At 32.8% G+C, this 17,147-nt stretch overlaps 3 protein-coding genes and 1 non-coding gene across 4 annotated transcripts; 2 read left to right on the top strand and 2 right to left on the bottom strand.

Moving 5' to 3' along the window:
- Positions 1 to 2,219: 2,219 nt before the first annotated feature.
- Positions 2,220 to 3,038, bottom strand: LOC125850788 (sigma factor binding protein 2, chloroplastic-like). The gene has a single exon (XM_049530628.1). The coding sequence runs from the start codon at positions 2,837 to 2,839 to the stop codon at positions 2,339 to 2,341; it is 501 nt and encodes a 166-aa protein (XP_049386585.1). The 5' UTR covers positions 2,840 to 3,038; the 3' UTR covers positions 2,220 to 2,338.
- A 5,191-nt stretch (positions 3,039 to 8,229) lies between these two features.
- LOC125850790 (peptidyl-prolyl cis-trans isomerase CYP22) lies at positions 8,230 to 13,405 on the top strand. Its single transcript, XM_049530630.1, has 7 exons — positions 8,230 to 8,508; positions 8,956 to 8,979; positions 9,142 to 9,229; positions 10,856 to 10,948; positions 12,546 to 12,578; positions 12,670 to 12,726; positions 13,044 to 13,405. Exons 1-7 carry the CDS (start codon positions 8,342 to 8,344, stop codon positions 13,152 to 13,154), a joined length of 573 nt encoding a protein of 190 aa, XP_049386587.1. The 5' UTR covers positions 8,230 to 8,341; the 3' UTR covers positions 13,155 to 13,405.
- On the bottom strand, positions 9,752 to 9,854 carry LOC125850793 (U6 spliceosomal RNA). Its single transcript, XR_007444843.1, has one exon. It is a non-coding gene; the product is annotated as a U6 spliceosomal RNA (small nuclear RNA).
- Positions 13,406 to 13,723: 318 nt separating the features above from the next.
- Positions 13,724 to 16,959, top strand: LOC125850791 (uncharacterized). Its single transcript, XM_049530631.1, has 5 exons — positions 13,724 to 13,936; positions 14,067 to 14,164; positions 14,289 to 14,388; positions 15,467 to 15,649; positions 16,581 to 16,959. Exons 1-5 carry the CDS (start codon positions 13,880 to 13,882, stop codon positions 16,701 to 16,703), a joined length of 561 nt encoding a protein of 186 aa, XP_049386588.1. The 5' UTR covers positions 13,724 to 13,879; the 3' UTR covers positions 16,704 to 16,959.
- The last annotated feature ends 188 nt before the right edge of the window (positions 16,960 to 17,147 follow it).

The following is a 17,147-nucleotide window of genomic DNA, read 5'->3' as shown; positions in this document are numbered from 1 at the left end:
CAATTTTAGAACTTGAGAAGAATAAAGTATATATAATTTGTATTTCTTCCTTGGGAGAGGTAGAATTTATTTTTGAAAGATCTTCAACTCGAGTAACACAAGTCAAAACAATTAATAGTAAAATAATCATTTTTCCTTGATTTTTTTTCAACCTATCTCTACATCTCTCAAAATCAATCATTGACAATCTCTCACACCTCATTAGTTGGACATTTACGCATCTCCTCTTCACAAGTCTGAACCATCACAATCTCACTTTCCTCATGTTGTTCGCCGAAGAGATGACTTCCAATGTGTCTTATATATCTTTAGTTTGATCTTTTCTCTCCTGATATGTCCACATATCCTTATTTTTGCAATTCTCATCTTCTGAATGCGAGTTCTTTATTGTCCATCATTCTGTCAAACGTAACATAGTCAACTTGATTATCATTCTATAAAACTTGTCTTTAAGTTTCGATGGACATTCTTATCGCATAAAACTTTAGCGGAGAGCTTTCATTTCATCCCCTTCGTGCTAATACAATGTGTGACACATCCTTATCGATCTCTACATTTCTTTTGGATTAAAGACCCAAGATACTTGAAACTTCCTCTCTTGAAGGTGACATATGCATTAAATCTCGCCTCCACACCAACCTCATGTGTCAAATCATTGCATTTACACTCCAAATATTCAGCTCATATCATGCTTAATTTGAACTCTTTAGACTTTAAAGTTTGTCTCTATTCTCCACCCAAACGGTAACTCCACTGTGAGTCTAATCAACTAAAACTATGTCATCGGTAAACAACATATTATAATGTGATATTACATTTATCTGCAATATTTTCTATTTAATAGGTAGTTTTAATTTGAAAAAACCACACTTCTTTATTTTTCATTTCATTTTCTTCTACAAATATACTAGTAGTCTAGCATTATTTCTTATCACGAAGCGATACTAGGGGTGTCAATGAGACGGTTCGATCGGTTATTTTTTAAAAATTATACCATTCAATTTTTCGGGTATTTTATAATGTATAACCAAAATTAGATTTTTTAAAACCATCCAAATCATATCGGTTTCTCTTCTATATCGGTACAATTCAGTTTACTTTTAAAATATCACCTCAAAATATATTATATAATTAAAATACTTCTTTCGTAGATATGTTCTTGAAGAAGCACTTCAATTCTTCACCAAGAAGTCAAGAATATAAAACCTTGTTGCTATATTGTTTGATCTTAAACATTTAATAGGAGTGCTTGGATAGGTTTTGCCGTATTGTTTATTATAGTATCTATTATAGTATCTTTCAATTTTAAACTTAATTAATAAAAGACTAATTAAAGATCAAAACTCAAAGTCGTCTATTCACCAGAGACCTAGGACCTAGATTATATTTAAAATTTAACATATATATAAAATATATTACACGTAAGGTTATTTGGTTCGGTTCAAATTTTTTTCATAAATTAAAAAGACCATCCCAATTGTTCGGAAAGGTTATACAGTTAAAATAAAAATCCACGGTTTTATTGAAAAAAATGGCATAAATTGATTTGATTCAGTTAGGTTCAATCGATTCGGTCCATTTTTCATATTCTTTTGACACCCTAAGCGGTATAACTAAATAATGATAATTTTTCTAATTGTAGATCAACATGAAATTAATTCAAGGCACACGTTACCTATCGCATAAATCATCAACGAAAACAAACCGTTAATCCATTGGTTATCTGTTCTTAAAATATTTATTATACTATATAATATACTACAGGCCAATCCATAGTTGAAACTAATTAGAAAAATGCTGATTAAATTAAGTGATATAATCCAAATCAAACAGCTGCAAGTACGCAGTCTCATTATTAGTTTGGAATCAGTCTCTTTCACAATGATTTTTTTTAAAAAAAAAACTACTCTATGATTAGTGAGAGTTAATTTAATCTAAACCATTATCGGCAATATGAAATGTTTCAAAATTTCGATTTTAAATTATATGCATTGTCCCATCATATTTTTATTATCTTATTTTAAAAATTATGAATCTCACATTTTAATTTTTTTTACAGGCACATACACCTCGTAAATAAACAGAAAACATATATAAAAAGTTTTTCTACTACCAATATTTGTTACTTATAACTCCTTTTTCCCTTCGTAATCGAACCTTTCCAACTCCTATAGTATACAACAGTAATATATAAGTTATACTGATGATACAATACTATCTAAACAATATCCGCTTAGTATAAAAACAATACATACATATATATATACATACACCTCTTAATTAAGTCGATCGTATCTACCCACCTAATTATCCAAAAATAAAATAAAATAAAATAAATCTAAAGTAGTGCATCATAGCTTCCAAGTACATCAATCTCAGCCGAATAATCACTACTTCTAGGTGGCAAATTATAATTTGATGAAGCCAATAAAGCAAGGAATTGTTCTTCCATTTGGCTGTTAAATAAATCATCAAAATTAGGCTCCATAAAATAATTATTAGATTCTGAACTCATAGGAGATGAATTAGATGATTTTGCTAGCAGCAAAGACGATGACGATGATGGTGATGGTGATGGTGATAGTGATGACGACTTTGCTGGAAGTTCATTAAAATCATCGCGTTCACGATGAATATCTTCATACTCCGTTATCGACCCATTAGTCTCCATAATTCTCGCTATATCCGAGTCCCGTCCCGTGAGTTCTTGCACAAGTGACCTAAATCTCGAGGCACTTGTCTTAACTTTCATCGGAGTAGAAATGTACACAACTTTGACATCTGACTTCTTCGATCCATGATCGTTTTTTCTCTTTTGTTTCTTGTTATTCATTATCATAACTACGCCTCAATCTCAAATTAGTTTACGATAACTAACTTGATCAGCAGAACCTTAGATTTCAACTAGAAAGTAGTAAATAGTACGATGATAAAGTGAATGAGAAATGGAATTTGTTTGAGAGGTATAAATAGGTACTGATTTAGGAAAAAATAGGCACAAAGAGGCTGCTTCTTGGAAGGGGATAATGAAGAAAAAAAGGATAAAAAGGGATTGGAAAATAAGTCTTGACTGAAAAATGGGAAACTTGGAGGAAATAACGTTTTAGGAAGATTCTAATTTTTTTAATTTAATTATAGAGATAGATACTTGGGAGACCCGCAAACGTTATGTGGTTGATAGATAAGAGAACTATGTACAATGAATCAAGAATATAATCACGGCGGAGTGGTAAATATTTTTTTATTTTTAATTAGAGATTTCGAGTTTAAGTTATAAAGTTACTTTTGATGTGAAACTCTTTATTATTGAAGTGAGATTTCTTTTGACATGACTTTCAATTAACCGTGTTTCAAAGCAAATACCGAATACCAATCCGAAAGAAAAACAAATTAAGCAGAAGAAAAAATAATTTTGATATAAATAAACCCACGTGCGCAGACAAGGATGACTCGAAAAGGTATACTATATGGAAAAAAGGTGATTATTCGGTTTTATATAATTTAGAGCTACTAGATAGAGCTGGTAATTGTGTGGACATGTTATTGGTGTTTCTAGAAGTAGATTACGACCTTTTTGGGAACTACTTATAGTTGGAACTTCCACGACATTTCTAAAGATGAGTGTGGTCAATTGAAAAACTTATCCATAGTATGAGCGGTTTCTCTCTCTAGCGTGAATTTAGATTAGTTGAACTTTAATATAAATATCAAATATTGAATGAAAAATATCAAAAATATTTCTAAATTTGACACAAATTATTAGTTTCATTTCTAAACTATTGACACTCTTAAAAACACTTATTATTTGGTTAATCCCCGATGTTGCAACATGAGTGAAATACATTCCTAAATATTTATCAAATTTAGGGGTGTTTTCAACACTCCTCTCAACTTTTTATTAATAAGCATTCCACTTCCTACAAGAGTTTGAGACTACACTTGCTATGTCATGCGACAGATTGATGGTGTATTTAAGCTTCGTTAGTCAAGTAGAGAATGTTTTAAATTAGATTGACAATAGTTTAAGAACGAAACTAATAATTTACGCTAAGTTCGGGAGTATTTTCAAATACTTCTCTTAAAAAAATTGAAGAAACGTACACTATGAGCTCTTTTATATTATAATTTACTTACTTATCTATAAGTATCATATGTTTTTATCTGATTAAATAATTTATCTTGCTATTTTTAAATTAAGAATATTCATCACTAAATCATAATTAAATAGTAGTAACTCTCTCTCTCTATATATATAAGGTCAAGCACATATGTAGATCCTTAAATTTGTCCCTAAATTTCATTTTCGCACTCCAACTCAACCTTGTTTCATTTTAACCCTTCAACTCCAATTTTTAAGTTCCATTTTGACACTTCTAAGTGATGTGACAGAGTATGTGCATCACACTTTCTCTAAGAGAGTGAAAGACAAAACAAAGTATTTTTTTAAAAAATACTAAAAGATTACCCTTCAACTCTATTTTTTATGTACCATTTAACACAAAATACTAATTTTATGATTTCTTTATTTCTATATATGTTATTCAATTGCAATTTTGCATTTTAAAAATCGGAGTTCATCTGTTAGTTATTGTAAAAAATTAAAATTGACGAACGATCATTGATTTTTTTTTTAAAAAGTAACAACTTCTTTTTAAGAGTTTTTCTATATTTTTGCGTGAAAAATAATCAACGAAAGTGCGTCGATTTTCTTTCTTAAGAAAATCAATGACAACCCAATGAAGTCTTTCGAGTTTCAACATTTTCTTGTAGTGTTATTAATTAGCAATGAACATGAGTTTTTTTTTTACTCGTATTTAGTTGAATGAAAAATTAGAAAGCTAATATTTGAGTTAATCCAAATAGACTAGATATGAAAAAAAATAATATGTGGTGTTATTTAATTTAATTAATTGTTTAAAAAAGAAAATCAACACACTTTCGTCGATTATTTTTTCACACAATAATGTACAGAAACTCTAAATTTTTTATTTTTAAAAAAATGATGTTCATCCATTATTTTTTTTATTTTTTTAAAAAGATATGACTTGATTTTTGAAATGAAAAAGTGGAAATGAAGAACATAAATAAAAATGAAGAAATCATAAATTTAGTATTTTGTGTTTAAATGATACTATATATAAAATAGAGTTGAAAGATTAAAATGGAACAAAACTAAGTTAGCATGACAAAATAAAAAATGGGGGAAAGTTAGAAGAGTTGTGTATGTGTTTTTAATTGGTTTTTGTGTCATGTCATGACATGTGAAGTATACACATCCCACTTTTGTTAATTCTTTGGAAAGAAGTGCCAAAATGAAACATAAAAATTAGAGTTGAAGGGTTAAAATAGAACAAAATTGAATTGGAGTGCCAAAATAAAATTTAGGGATAAGTTTAAGGATCTACATATGTGTTTGGCATATATATATATAAATATATATCATGTATTCTTGATTAATATACATGTCATATCAGTGAGTCGTTACCTTTTTTTATATATAAACAAATTGATGGTCTATTTTGATCATGTATTGTAATTTAAAACAGTTGAAAACGGAACGCATTATTTTACCGATAGCAGCCATACTATAACGATAGACAAATTGAAGGAATTAATTTACTTATTAAAATAATAAACACCTCAATCAAGTCATTTTTTATAGTTGAAGTTAAAGCAATCACCATATAAAGTATCTATATCGGAAAAGTCATCGAGTATATACAAGTTGGAGGTGGAGTCAAGATTTCAGTTTTATCAATTTTAAATTTTAATACGAATATTTCAAGTGTTAATTTACTGATTTCCAAACTTAATATTTATACATATTTAAAAAATTTCTTGATAAAATTATATTTATTTGAGCAAAAACTATTGAATTTGGCTGAACTCGCACCTGGACTTCTAGTCCACCCCTACATATAAACATAATGTTTATTAGCTCAAGTTTTCACCTATTAAAACAGTGGACTTGACCCGCCTACTATGAGACTTTAAGTAACTACCGTTAAGAAGATTCATATCAAATAGTTTAATGACTTGCTTGGATCATTTTAAGAGCTAAGACCTCCTCCAATCGACTCTAACTATCATTATTAATCTAAAGGAGTTTCCTAGCCCTTCAAGTTATACATTGATCCCTCTATAATGCCATTTTTATTCCTCCCGACTTTACAATATTATCCTTGTTAGTTTGATTATTTTGGATTAAGATTTCCAATTGAATTGGATACAAGTATATATACCATACTGTAGAGACAAGAATGCACGTGCCTCCATACATTGAGAATGAAGGTTAGACCTATTTTGATATCAACACTTGATTGATTGAAGGACGTATAAAATAAGTACATAAATTTTAATACCGACTACATATTTCATAACACTCACAATAAGCCAATGTTAATTAGTTTGTTTGTAAACATGTTAAAGCACTAAAATTACACATTCAATATTAGACTCAATGCGATCAATCACATGTTTTAAATTCACATTATTTTTGCTTTGATGGACATGAAAGAGGGAATACCAATATGTGTGTTATGAAATCAAGATGAAGAGGCTATGCAACGTGTTTTCTTTCAATGCCATATAGTTTGACTTCTGAAAGTGTTTGACAAATATAAAAAATAACTTAAAATAAGTCAAAAATGACTTAAAAATAAGTTATGAAAAGTTTGACAATGTAAAAAATGACTTAAAATAAAGAAACCAAAAGTAGGTCTCCCCCTACTTTTTATTTTTTGACTTAAAAGTCATTTTAGTTTGACTTTTTATTTTTAACTTAAAAACTATTTTTTTAAGTCAATCCAAACATGCTCTAAAACTTCCCATTGATAAGACATGTAGGAAGACCTATATATTGGGGGAGGAAATCCAATGGAGTGAGGTATTAAAAAGGGTATATAACATAGATAAATGTACATATGTAATGGTTCTAGCTATTGATACATATCATATATCGATTGGAAGGAATAACAAAGTTTTCCAAAAGAAGTATAGAACTATTAAAGTTTTGACTAAGGGCCCGTTTGGCCATGCGATATGGTATTATGATATGGTATTATGATATGGAATTATAAGATGAAATTGAAGGTTTGTTTGGACATGCGATATGAAATTTTTGTGTTGTATATTTTCTCATAAACATAAAAATCACTTAAGTTGTAAAACTATTAAAATAGCCTCAATTGTTTATTCAATCTTATCAAATAATCAAAAAATTATAAAATCGCATAATAAATTATTACAAAGTTATTTGTTCTCCACTTAAGTAATTGTTTCATCTAACTTTAATTTAATAAAAATAATTGAACATAAATTGTAGTGTACTAGTCTTTAATATAATCCTCCCACATAGTACAAACAATTTCCTCACGTTGAACTTGCATTTCTCGATCATGTGACCGAGAAGACGAACCAACATTGTTACTTTGAGCCATTTGTTGGTCAATATCCTCCGCAACTATATCTTCATGTTATAGACCATAAATATTTTATCACTACTTTGGTATTCTTGCAAATAATTATGTAACCCTGCACAAGCTATGACAATTTTCACTTGTGTATCAATATCATAATGGTTCATGCCTTGTTTCAGTATTCTAAATCTATTTTTTCAAGCTCCAAAAGTCCGTTCAACCACATTGCGCATAAATGAATGTCTATAATTAAATAGTTCTTTGACATTTTGAGGCTCTCTTTCACTTCCTCGGTAATCTTGCAAATGATAGTCTAGTCCTTTGTATGGAGCTAAAAATCCTTTTGTGTTTTGGAAACCAGCATCAACAACATAAAAATAGTGCTTCCAAGACAATGCAAAGTCATAAAATAAATATTATCTCTTTAAACAAAGTTGATAGGAAATATGTAACTAAATCCTAATAACTTATACATAAAATATAAATGTTCACTTATTAAGGCCATAAAATAAATTTATTAATGTGATTGAAATTTTACCTTTAAACCAAGGCCAAAATCGAGTATTATGTCGAATTTTGGAATGTACACCAGTCATATTTTTTGGTTGTATAAATGTTGGTGCTATCTTGCTAATTGCCTTGACAACTATTTTAACATGCCGGTTAATTATTTCAAGTGAATGTTGAAAAGTTTCACAATCGTGAGGTGTGAGTTAAAGTGACTATATGTTGGTGAGAATAATAAATTTTATGTCGGTGAGAATAATAAATTTTAAAAAGTAATGNAAGTATTTGAAAAAATTCCCCTTTTGTTGTGCAAAGCGGAAGGAATATTTTAAAGTTAGGACATTGCCTTCGAGAAAGCTCGCAAAAGTAGCGCAGAGCAAATTCTCCGCTAGTCGCAGCTCTTTCTACTTCCAAAAATGGCCTCTGGCGGCGTAGGAGGAGGGGTGGTAGAATGGCACCTAAGGCCACAAGTACCAAAAAATCCAGTTGTGTTTTTCGATGTAACAATCGGCAACATCCCTGCTGGTCGCATCAAGATGGAGCTCTTCGCCGATATTACTCCCAAAACTGCTGAGAATTTCAGGTTAAAACTCTCTCAGAAGAAATAAGGTTTAAGGAATTCAAAATTACTTTTTATCTACGTATTGAATGCCATTGGGGATTTTTCGTGTGTTCACTTCTTTATATTTTGAATGCCTTAAAAGTGAATATCCGTCTCCCCCAATCCAATGGATAATTAGTGGAAGGTGGTGATATTGATTTATAAGCTTAATCCCCTCAAGTTATTGTAATTTGTCCAGTTGCAGTGCCTAACTAGCAAGAGTTAAAGATTTTCTTCTTAAATAATGAAAGTCTAAATGATATGTTATCTCTTTTTCATCAGTGAGACTGTTAAAGAACTTGCCACTGGCATGAAAATTTGTCTTTGATCATTGTGCTCAAAGAACATTATTTTCCTTTCAAAATTATGTTACTTATTTTTTTTAACTACTAAGTTCTATTCTAAAGCTCTTTTAAATGCTAATTGCAGGCAACTGTGCACGGGAGAATTTAGGTAAGTTTATCAAATTATGTTCGTGTTCCATTCCTTTTTGGTTTTATTTGATGCTAGTTTTATGAATTACTTGGTTTGTGAAAGGATTAGTGGGGATTGTATTAATTTCTACTGGCTTTTGGTTATGTTGTCTAACTCATCTGCAAATCTGATATATTTTAGGAAAGCAGGAGTACCACAAGGCTTCAAGAATTGTCAGTTCCATAGGGTGATTAAGGACTTCATGATCCAAGGTGGTGATTTCCTAAAGGTTGCTTTCTCTAGCCTTACCCTTGTATTAGGATTCTACATTAAGGGTTGTTCTGGAATGAAGGTTCCCAGTTCCATAGGAATTGGGGTGACTGACGATCTTATGAAGGGCTACTGTCTCTGTGTGCGTGTGTGTAACCCTAACCTGTTTGACATATACTGTAACACCTCTGAGCATCATGTTTATATACGCATTACTGTTATGTCTCCACTAATTATTTGTGCGAGCATCACTTGCACCTTCTTCGTTGCCCCATCATCTGTTTGAAACGAGCATGCTTCATTGTTAACTCCTGCTCTCTTGGTCTGTACATAGAATTCTTTATCAAGTAGTTTATTCTGAATTCAACCTGCCCTCCCTTAGCTTACCTTGATGCTTCATGTGAAATAAGAATTTCCCAGATTATTGTATAAGTATCTTAACTTTTGCTAAGAAGATGTCAATGCAGCCTACAAGGATGGGAATCTATAGATCACTGATAGAAGTCTGCAGTGTTGTAAAAGATTTTCTTTTTTTGAGAATAAAAATTTGGACCATTTCTCGATTTGTGCGTGTCATCCTTGCACAGGGGCCATGCTAATCTTCTCTGTATCGTTCCAATTTTATCGGATGCCCCCGAAGGGACTTGTAAAAGATTTGTATTAGTTTTCTTCATGATGGATCCTCTATCACTTATGAAAATGCATAAAGTGCCATCATTTTGTTTTGATAAAATGAAATCTCACCAATTGCCGAGGTACTTCTTGTTCTTTCTAAAAGAATATGCCTCCTGAGATTTTCTCTCCCTCCAGAAAGGTTGCTATACCCCAAATGCATCATATTTTTCTTGTTAATCCTGCCAATTTGACTTCTAATATGCATTTAAAGATGCACTACATATGTAAGAATATTAAGAAAGTACTCTCTTTTCCTGGAATACGACTCTGTAAGTTTCATTAAATTCTTTCTACATGAAAGATTGTGTGCTTTCTCATCTATACAATAAAATACTTGCTTTGCTTGATATTTTGAATCATGATGTAGAGACAATCTCTTTAAATCATGATGTCCTTCAACGTTCTGTTTAAAAGAACTGGTTCTTCACTCTAACCCTCCTCCCCCCCAAAGACCAATGCAGCAAAGAAGGACTGCATGAATCAGAATCTGCTTATTAAGACAGCAGACCGAGAAAGAAATGTTCCGTGTTCGAACATTGGTTGGTTTTGGCTTAGCGTGCTTGCTGTTGCTTCATTTTCTATAGTGATAACTGATAGCGCCCCAAAGAAAATGAAAATAAATAAAATAGAGAATTGATCCCTTCACAGTTCACTCTTAATGCTGGGTTTGTTGTTGAACCTCTGAAGTTTCTAATGAATCAAAAATCACTGTTATCATATTTCCTTTCGTTCACAATCTGTATAGGATGTGTAGTCTACTCCAAATTTTTTGATTACTCAAAGGTGTAAATACAATATGTCAAAGTATTTGCAATGGAATCAACCAACTATTAATTACATCTGAGACTGATAAAAGCTCTTAATTATTCAGAGGTTCCATATTTAGCTTTCAAATATTTTACTTCTGATCAACACAATATTAGCTTTATTTTATATCTCTTTTAACATTGGCTAATTCTTTTTTCTGCAGGGAGATGGTAGTGGATGTGTTTCCATATATGGAAGCAAGTTTGAGGATGAAAACTTTATCGCCAAGCACACTGGCCCTGGCCTATTATCAATGGTAGCCGTTCCTTTCATGTCTGTTGCTAATGACATCGTGATTTTTTTTTCATGACATAATTATTTTTTGTTGAATTGTCAGCTTATACTTTCATTATTCTCCTTTGCAAGTTGTTTAACTTTATGTAACTGCATAATATATAGTAATGGGGGAACTGTAGTATGGAGAACCTGAGTTGCAAAAAAAGAAACTTTATGACTCTAATCACTTCTAAAAACAATCACTCCTTGGTGTCTCAGATCCCCCCATGCACCTGAGCAAGGTGTAAAAGTAAAATAAAACCCTGAGCTGATCAGAATTGATTTACCACCCTTTTTTTTTACCATGGTGCCTGGGTCAACTTTCGTGCACCTCGACTAATTTCACGGGATACCTGTTACCTCCCACGGGTACCAGGTAACTCTGTTCACCAAGGCTAGGACAGATGGCAAAAATCATCTAGTGTTTTTGTCTCTGACTGGGATTCATAGACCTCAAGGCTCTCAGCCACTTCATTGACTACTAGGCCACACACGTGGGTGCAATTGATTTACCACCCTTAAAGAACTTTTCAATCCCTTTCCTGACAGATACACCAAAAAAGACGGTTTTGATCTACTGCCATGACTTTTTTCTCATCCCCTCCCCAATACAAGACCAGCCATGTAGGACCCTTTATGTTGCTTGCATTACCAGAAAATCCCTGTCAGATTGAAATGCAGCACCAAACATTCAAATTCTATTACCATAGAGAAAGAGGAGGAAACTTTTTACAGAGCAGTGACCAGAAATTCAATGGTCAGAGGAGGGACTCAATACCCAGAGTCTGGTGTCATAGAGAGGGAATAGAGAAAGTAACAATGAGTAGAAATTCAATATTCTGAGTAGGGAGACAATACTGAATTATAATATCACAGAGAAAAGAGAAAAAGTGACTTTTCTGGAATTTGGAATTTAATGATTAGACTAAAAGATGAGGGGTCCTTCTCAAAAGAAAAAATAGTCAATGTTAAGATGATGGACTCAGTACCCAAGCGTCACTATTTGAAAAGAAAAAAAAGAAGAGAAAAGGTGTTTGCCTAATAGTTTATCCGCGAATCGTTGGAAGGATGCTCATGTGGACAGAAGAAGTGATGCCTTAGGAATGATCATCTAGGAAAGGCTCGCGCCATTGGAACAATCATTAGAAAGCACAATCTGTCAACAAAGGTCTCAGATAGTACTTGAAGCCTGGATTTTTTCCTGCAATAGAAGGGCAGAATATTCTGATTAAAATAGTTGATGAGATGGTTGAGTCCATCAAGGATAGGTCCGAAGAAGGATGAGATCTACTTGTGTCCCTGAGTTTGTGAAAGCGGCCAGATAGTTAATTTGTCAAGCTAATATGGAATAGAGGTGATTTTACCTTGAATATGTCAGAATTATGTATTTGATGGCATAGACACTTATTATGAATTCACTTCATTTCATTACCTTCATATCTGTTCAGAGTTTTTGTACACAATTATATCAATTTAAATTACTTAAAAAGTGTTTTAACAACTGTGTGAAAGTTGATTCTTCAAGTGCATCCTTACTTTCTATTTTGACGTAAATTATGAAATCCTTATTTTGGCAGGCAAATAGCGGACCAAACACTAATGGATGTCAGGTAAGTCATAAGGATCATTCATCTTATCCAGGAAAAAAGTGGATTAGATCACAAAGCCTATGTTTCTGATTCTGCTGTTTGCTCCATGCAGTTTTTTGTCTCATGTGCAAAGTGTGAGTGGCTCGACAACAAGCATGTTGTTTTTGGGGTATGCTTTGCTTTTTACCCTAGCCTCTAGCATTTCTAGTATTTATCCTTGACATTGTCTCTCATCGTCTTCTGCTTATCATGACTAGTCACTTAATACATTCCTTATTTTAGAGCCAGATACTGCGTACCAATGTTTCATCAGATTCAATTATGTTTTTTTTACATAAATTATATCAAATTCACTCTGATAAACATATCAAGCAATGAGTTTTTCCATATTGTCAACCATTTGTTTCATCTAAAACAAGAAACTTCTTATTGACTTCTTCTCCATTGTTATGTGATGAAATTTTTTTTTTCCTGCTTTCTTTACAGCGTGTTGTTGGAGATGGTCTTTTAGTGGTCAGGAAGATTGAGAATGTGGCTGTTGGAGCAAACAACAAACCAAAGCTGGCATGCGTGATTGCTGAATGTGGAGAGATGTAACTAGTGAAAATAAATGTACACCTAGTGATTTGAAAACACCCATCTGTACCTGGTTATATTTTCTTGGCATAGTCTAGAGGACCTGTTGAGTTGATTAATGGGCACTTTATCAATTTCATTGACATTAATGATTAAACAGTGGACTCCTCTCTCTCCAGAATTGTAGCGAACAAGAAAGATGTACTGGATGCAAGTGTTTCCTATGTCAAAGTACATTGGAAGATTTTTGATAAGAATGCAAGTGTGTTATCTATGTTTCTATATGTAATTAATCGTCTAGTGAACATACTTCTGAAATTTCTACACTAATATGGGAGAATATATAAATACCTTCTCAACTTATGCCATTTTGTTTAACTACACACGATCTGAGGTTGTAGGAACCTCTAGACTTGTTCAAAGTGGAATTCAGAGTCGTCCATGATAAGCTAAGTATTCCGCTTTTTCCTTGAGGTGAACCAAAATTTTAAATATCACCTTCATCACCTTAAACACAATACATTCGAAGAACCCAACTTATAATAGATTTAGTTAAAATTATTGAAGAGTTTCTTTCTCAATTACGAAGGTAGTATGTGTGCTTTAAAAGTGGTACAAGTGTATATGTGCTTATATACTTGTACTTTCTCTACAAAATAAACCAGTAAAATCACCAGCACGTATGCGTTCTCTTCATAGTTAGCTCAATATAGCAATTAACCGATCGCAATAGCAGAGGAACTCTCATGGCTCCTGTGGTACCCAGATCCGGAGACGCCATTTTCGCCAACGTCGAACGAGTGGTAAACACAAAATCCTAATGAAAAACCTTACAATTTGAGATCGTGCTTTTTTATTTTTACGATTGATTTCCATTCATTTCAGTATTAATTGTACAATTAGTTACTAGTATTTTGTTATTTGGTGCCAAAGAACGCAGAGCTTTTCACTCTAACGTATGGAGCAATCGTGCGCCAACTGCTGACTGATCTAGAGGAGGTTGATGAGGTCAATAAACAGCTTGATCAAATGTAATATGGTATTAGTTTTTTTTTTCTTCTTGAGCTAGGGTTTTTTGGTAGCATTATGGAAGTGTAAAATGCAGCATTCGTCAAGGATTCACGAATAGGAAACTGAAGTTTGATGGAATTGCAGGGGTTATAATATAGGAATCAGGCTCATAGACGAGTTTCTGGCAAAGTCTAATGTTTCAAGGTGTGTTGATTTCAAGGAGACAGCTGAAGTCATTGCCAAGGTCTCTATCTCATTTTTATTCTAAAGAATTATATGCTGTTTGAGCTATGATTCCTTGAGTTTATTCCTCATGTGAAGTTTTTTCGGAGTTATTATTTCAAGTGGCTTCACAGATCATTATCCTTGTTTTATTAGGTTTCACATGTTAAAAATCTGCTGGTGTATTTTTAGCTGCTGCTTAATTGCCTGCCTCAATAAGTGATAAGAAAGTGTGTAGCTTTGCTGTTGATTTTAAGCTCCTGCAGAAAATTGTTTCGTCTAGCATCTTAGTCATTTCTATTTGGTTTCACTAGGATAATTACTCTCACATGACATTTGCAGTTGAATTTATCCCTAAAAATATATCTAGAACTTTCCCTACTGAACCATGATATTTAGGTGTGCGATAGCAATGACGATACGAATTCCAACAAACTCAAATTACATTGCATTAAAAATGTAATCTCAAACGAGCCCACAAGACGATGACTTTAACTACAATTTTCAATTAAATTAGCTATAGAAGTTCAATTTGCAAATTTACTTTCATATTCAGCAGCTGTAGTAGCATTACTATGAACTATTTTTAGTTGCCAAGGGTGATTCTATCACCATCCTAGAATTTGACCTATAAATCAAGTATTGGAGAAAAAGGAGAAAGCAGGAGAGAGTAGAAGAGAAAAAAACAGAAGATGAGCCTAGAAAGAAAATGAGTCAGCTTGATGAAGAAAACAAATAAGAAAGAAGCAAATCAAGAAAAAACAAGGAAGCACATGCTTATTCTGAGTTGATTCACTTCACGCATGTGAAAGGAGGATCTCTTGATGCACATCACTTCATCGCTTTAAGATGGAGTGATTAGGGATTGCTTTATGAGCCTAGCCTTCTAGTTGATATTGTGGGGTAAGGAGATACATTGTACCTCCCCCTCGATATACCTTAGCTGACAAGTATTCAGTGGAGAAATTTGGTAGTGCTTATATTGTACAGTCAGTCAGTCTAATATCATGTTTCAGTGCCTTCATACTATTTGGGTGTGTAGATTCCAGTGCTTAAAGTGTGTTTTGACCGAACATGGTTTCTTTTGCTCATGACAACAGGTCGGTCTCAAAATGTTCCTAGGAATCACTGCAACAGTGACAAATTGGGATGTTGAGGGAACAACATGCAGTCTAATTTTGGAGGATAACCCCTTGGTAGACTTCGTTGAGCTCCCTGATACCTGTCAAGGCCTATTATATTGTAACATCTTAAGTGGAGTAGTCAGGGGAGCATTGGAAATGGTAAGCTTTGTCTCTCGATACAAACTGATTATCCAATTAATGGTATAATTTCTTGCAATGACCTGTCCTGTGCAAAACATGCGTAGCTTTAATATGTGTTTTTCCCCCTCTTCTGAAATGACAAGTATTGTGTGCTTGAGTGTCTTTGTTTTTCTCTCCTTACTTTATTCCTCAAGTGCAGGAAGGTTTTTAGTTTTAAGCAATACGGAATGAACTGGCATGTTATTTGACAGTCATTGATTTTTCTTAAACCAACGTTGGTTCCTGCTCCTTCTGACTTTATGTTACAGTGTATTGGTGTTTTCTTCGTAGTCATTTCATATTATTGTTACCATCTGTTCGTTATTGTATCCATGCTACGGTACAACCCTGTAAATTGATTTCATTCTCTTGCTTTGGTACCTGGAAAGAGTAAAGTGGTTATTTACATAATCTGTCATGGATAGTTGCATAGCTCTCTTTTTTGGAAACTGGTAATTGTATTAGTTGAAAAGTGGTTGCTCCTTAAACAAGATGTGATTAAAAAAAAATCACTAAGCTTATACATGATTCTCTATAAATAGTAGCCAATCATCAATGCTTACTGGAATGTTAAAGGTGTGCCAAAAGTGTCAACAAAAGAAAAAGAAAAAAAAAGATTTCTCTATAATCTGTACATTTTTCAACTCCCTCAAAATACTTCTCTATTTTTTCCTTTCCAAACTTCTCTATTTTTTCCTTTCCAAACCATCCAAATAAGGGCCAAAGGTGCTATTTCCTGGAGGAAGCTATCAAAGGAGTCAACACATTGATATGAGGGAATAATATTCTATGCAAGCTTCCGGCGTTTACATGAATAACTGTGATCAGTTAAAATTTTGAGATTGTTGAATTTGTCTTGGACTAAAATTTGTTGCAATTGAAAAACTCTCTATTTTCCCTGTGTGTTCAGGTGTCAATGAAAACAGAGGTTACGTGGCTTCGTGATATGCTCAGAGGGGATGACGCATTTGAGTTGCAACTGAAGCTTCTGAAGCAAGTTCCTGAGGAGTACCCTTACAAAGATGACGAGTAACATGCCTCCTTTTTAATGCTTGCCATTTGGAGTTCTACGACAATCTATAGCAAATGCCTGAAATCTACACACACAGATCTCTGTCTATTATTGAGTATGTAATTAAGTACGAGTTAAGTTTAAGTTCTACTATTGAGTTCAGTTTTCTGAAGGATTCTTGTTCAATTTTCAACTGATGATCTGTGCTCTGTAATTTTGAGATTTATCTGTATCTATCAGATTGGAAGATCTCTTATCATTCATGGATTTTATAGGTAATTGTTTTTTGCTCTTGTCCTGCTTCTAAATGTCTCGATGTCCGAGTCTTCTGAGACTCTAAATTGGTTCCTGTGACACATGAAACCACTTTCCACCTGAGATGAATATATCCGATTTACGTTGATGCAATCATGAAATATAATATGTTTTGAAGTCCCAAAAAGAATCGATACAATCTTTAATGTC

Source organism: Solanum stenotomum, unplaced genomic scaffold (genome assembly GCF_019186545.1).
Source record: "Solanum stenotomum isolate F172 unplaced genomic scaffold, ASM1918654v1 scaffold19150, whole genome shotgun sequence".
NCBI lineage: Eukaryota > Viridiplantae > Streptophyta > Magnoliopsida > Solanales > Solanaceae > Solanum > Solanum stenotomum.
The sequence above is the reverse complement of the archived record's forward strand: the minus strand, read 5'-3'. Positions and strand labels throughout refer to the sequence as shown.

What these genes read in the sequence shown, in the direction of transcription:
- LOC125850788 (XM_049530628.1), bottom strand. Translation starts at nt 2,839, where the DNA reads ATGATAATGAATAACAAGAAACAAAAGAGAAAAAACGATCATGGATCG.
- LOC125850790 (XM_049530630.1), top strand. Translation starts at nt 8,342, where the DNA reads ATGGCCTCTGGCGGCGTAGGAGGAGGGGTGGTAGAATGGCACCTAAGG. An exon ending in AAGGTGGTGATTTCCTAAAG is followed by an intron (nt 9,230 to 10,855) that starts GTTGCTTTCTCT and finishes TTTTTTCTGCAG; the next exon opens with GGAGATGGTAGTGGATGTGT. An exon ending in ACAAGCATGTTGTTTTTGGG is followed by an intron (nt 12,727 to 13,043) that starts GTATGCTTTGCT and finishes CTTTCTTTACAG; the next exon opens with CGTGTTGTTGGAGATGGTCT.
- LOC125850791 (XM_049530631.1), top strand. Translation starts at nt 13,880, where the DNA reads ATGGCTCCTGTGGTACCCAGATCCGGAGACGCCATTTTCGCCAACGTC. An exon ending in CAGCTGAAGTCATTGCCAAG is followed by an intron (nt 14,389 to 15,466) that starts GTCTCTATCTCA and finishes TCATGACAACAG; the next exon opens with GTCGGTCTCAAAATGTTCCT. An exon ending in TCAGGGGAGCATTGGAAATG is followed by an intron (nt 15,650 to 16,580) that starts GTAAGCTTTGTC and finishes CTGTGTGTTCAG; the next exon opens with GTGTCAATGAAAACAGAGGT.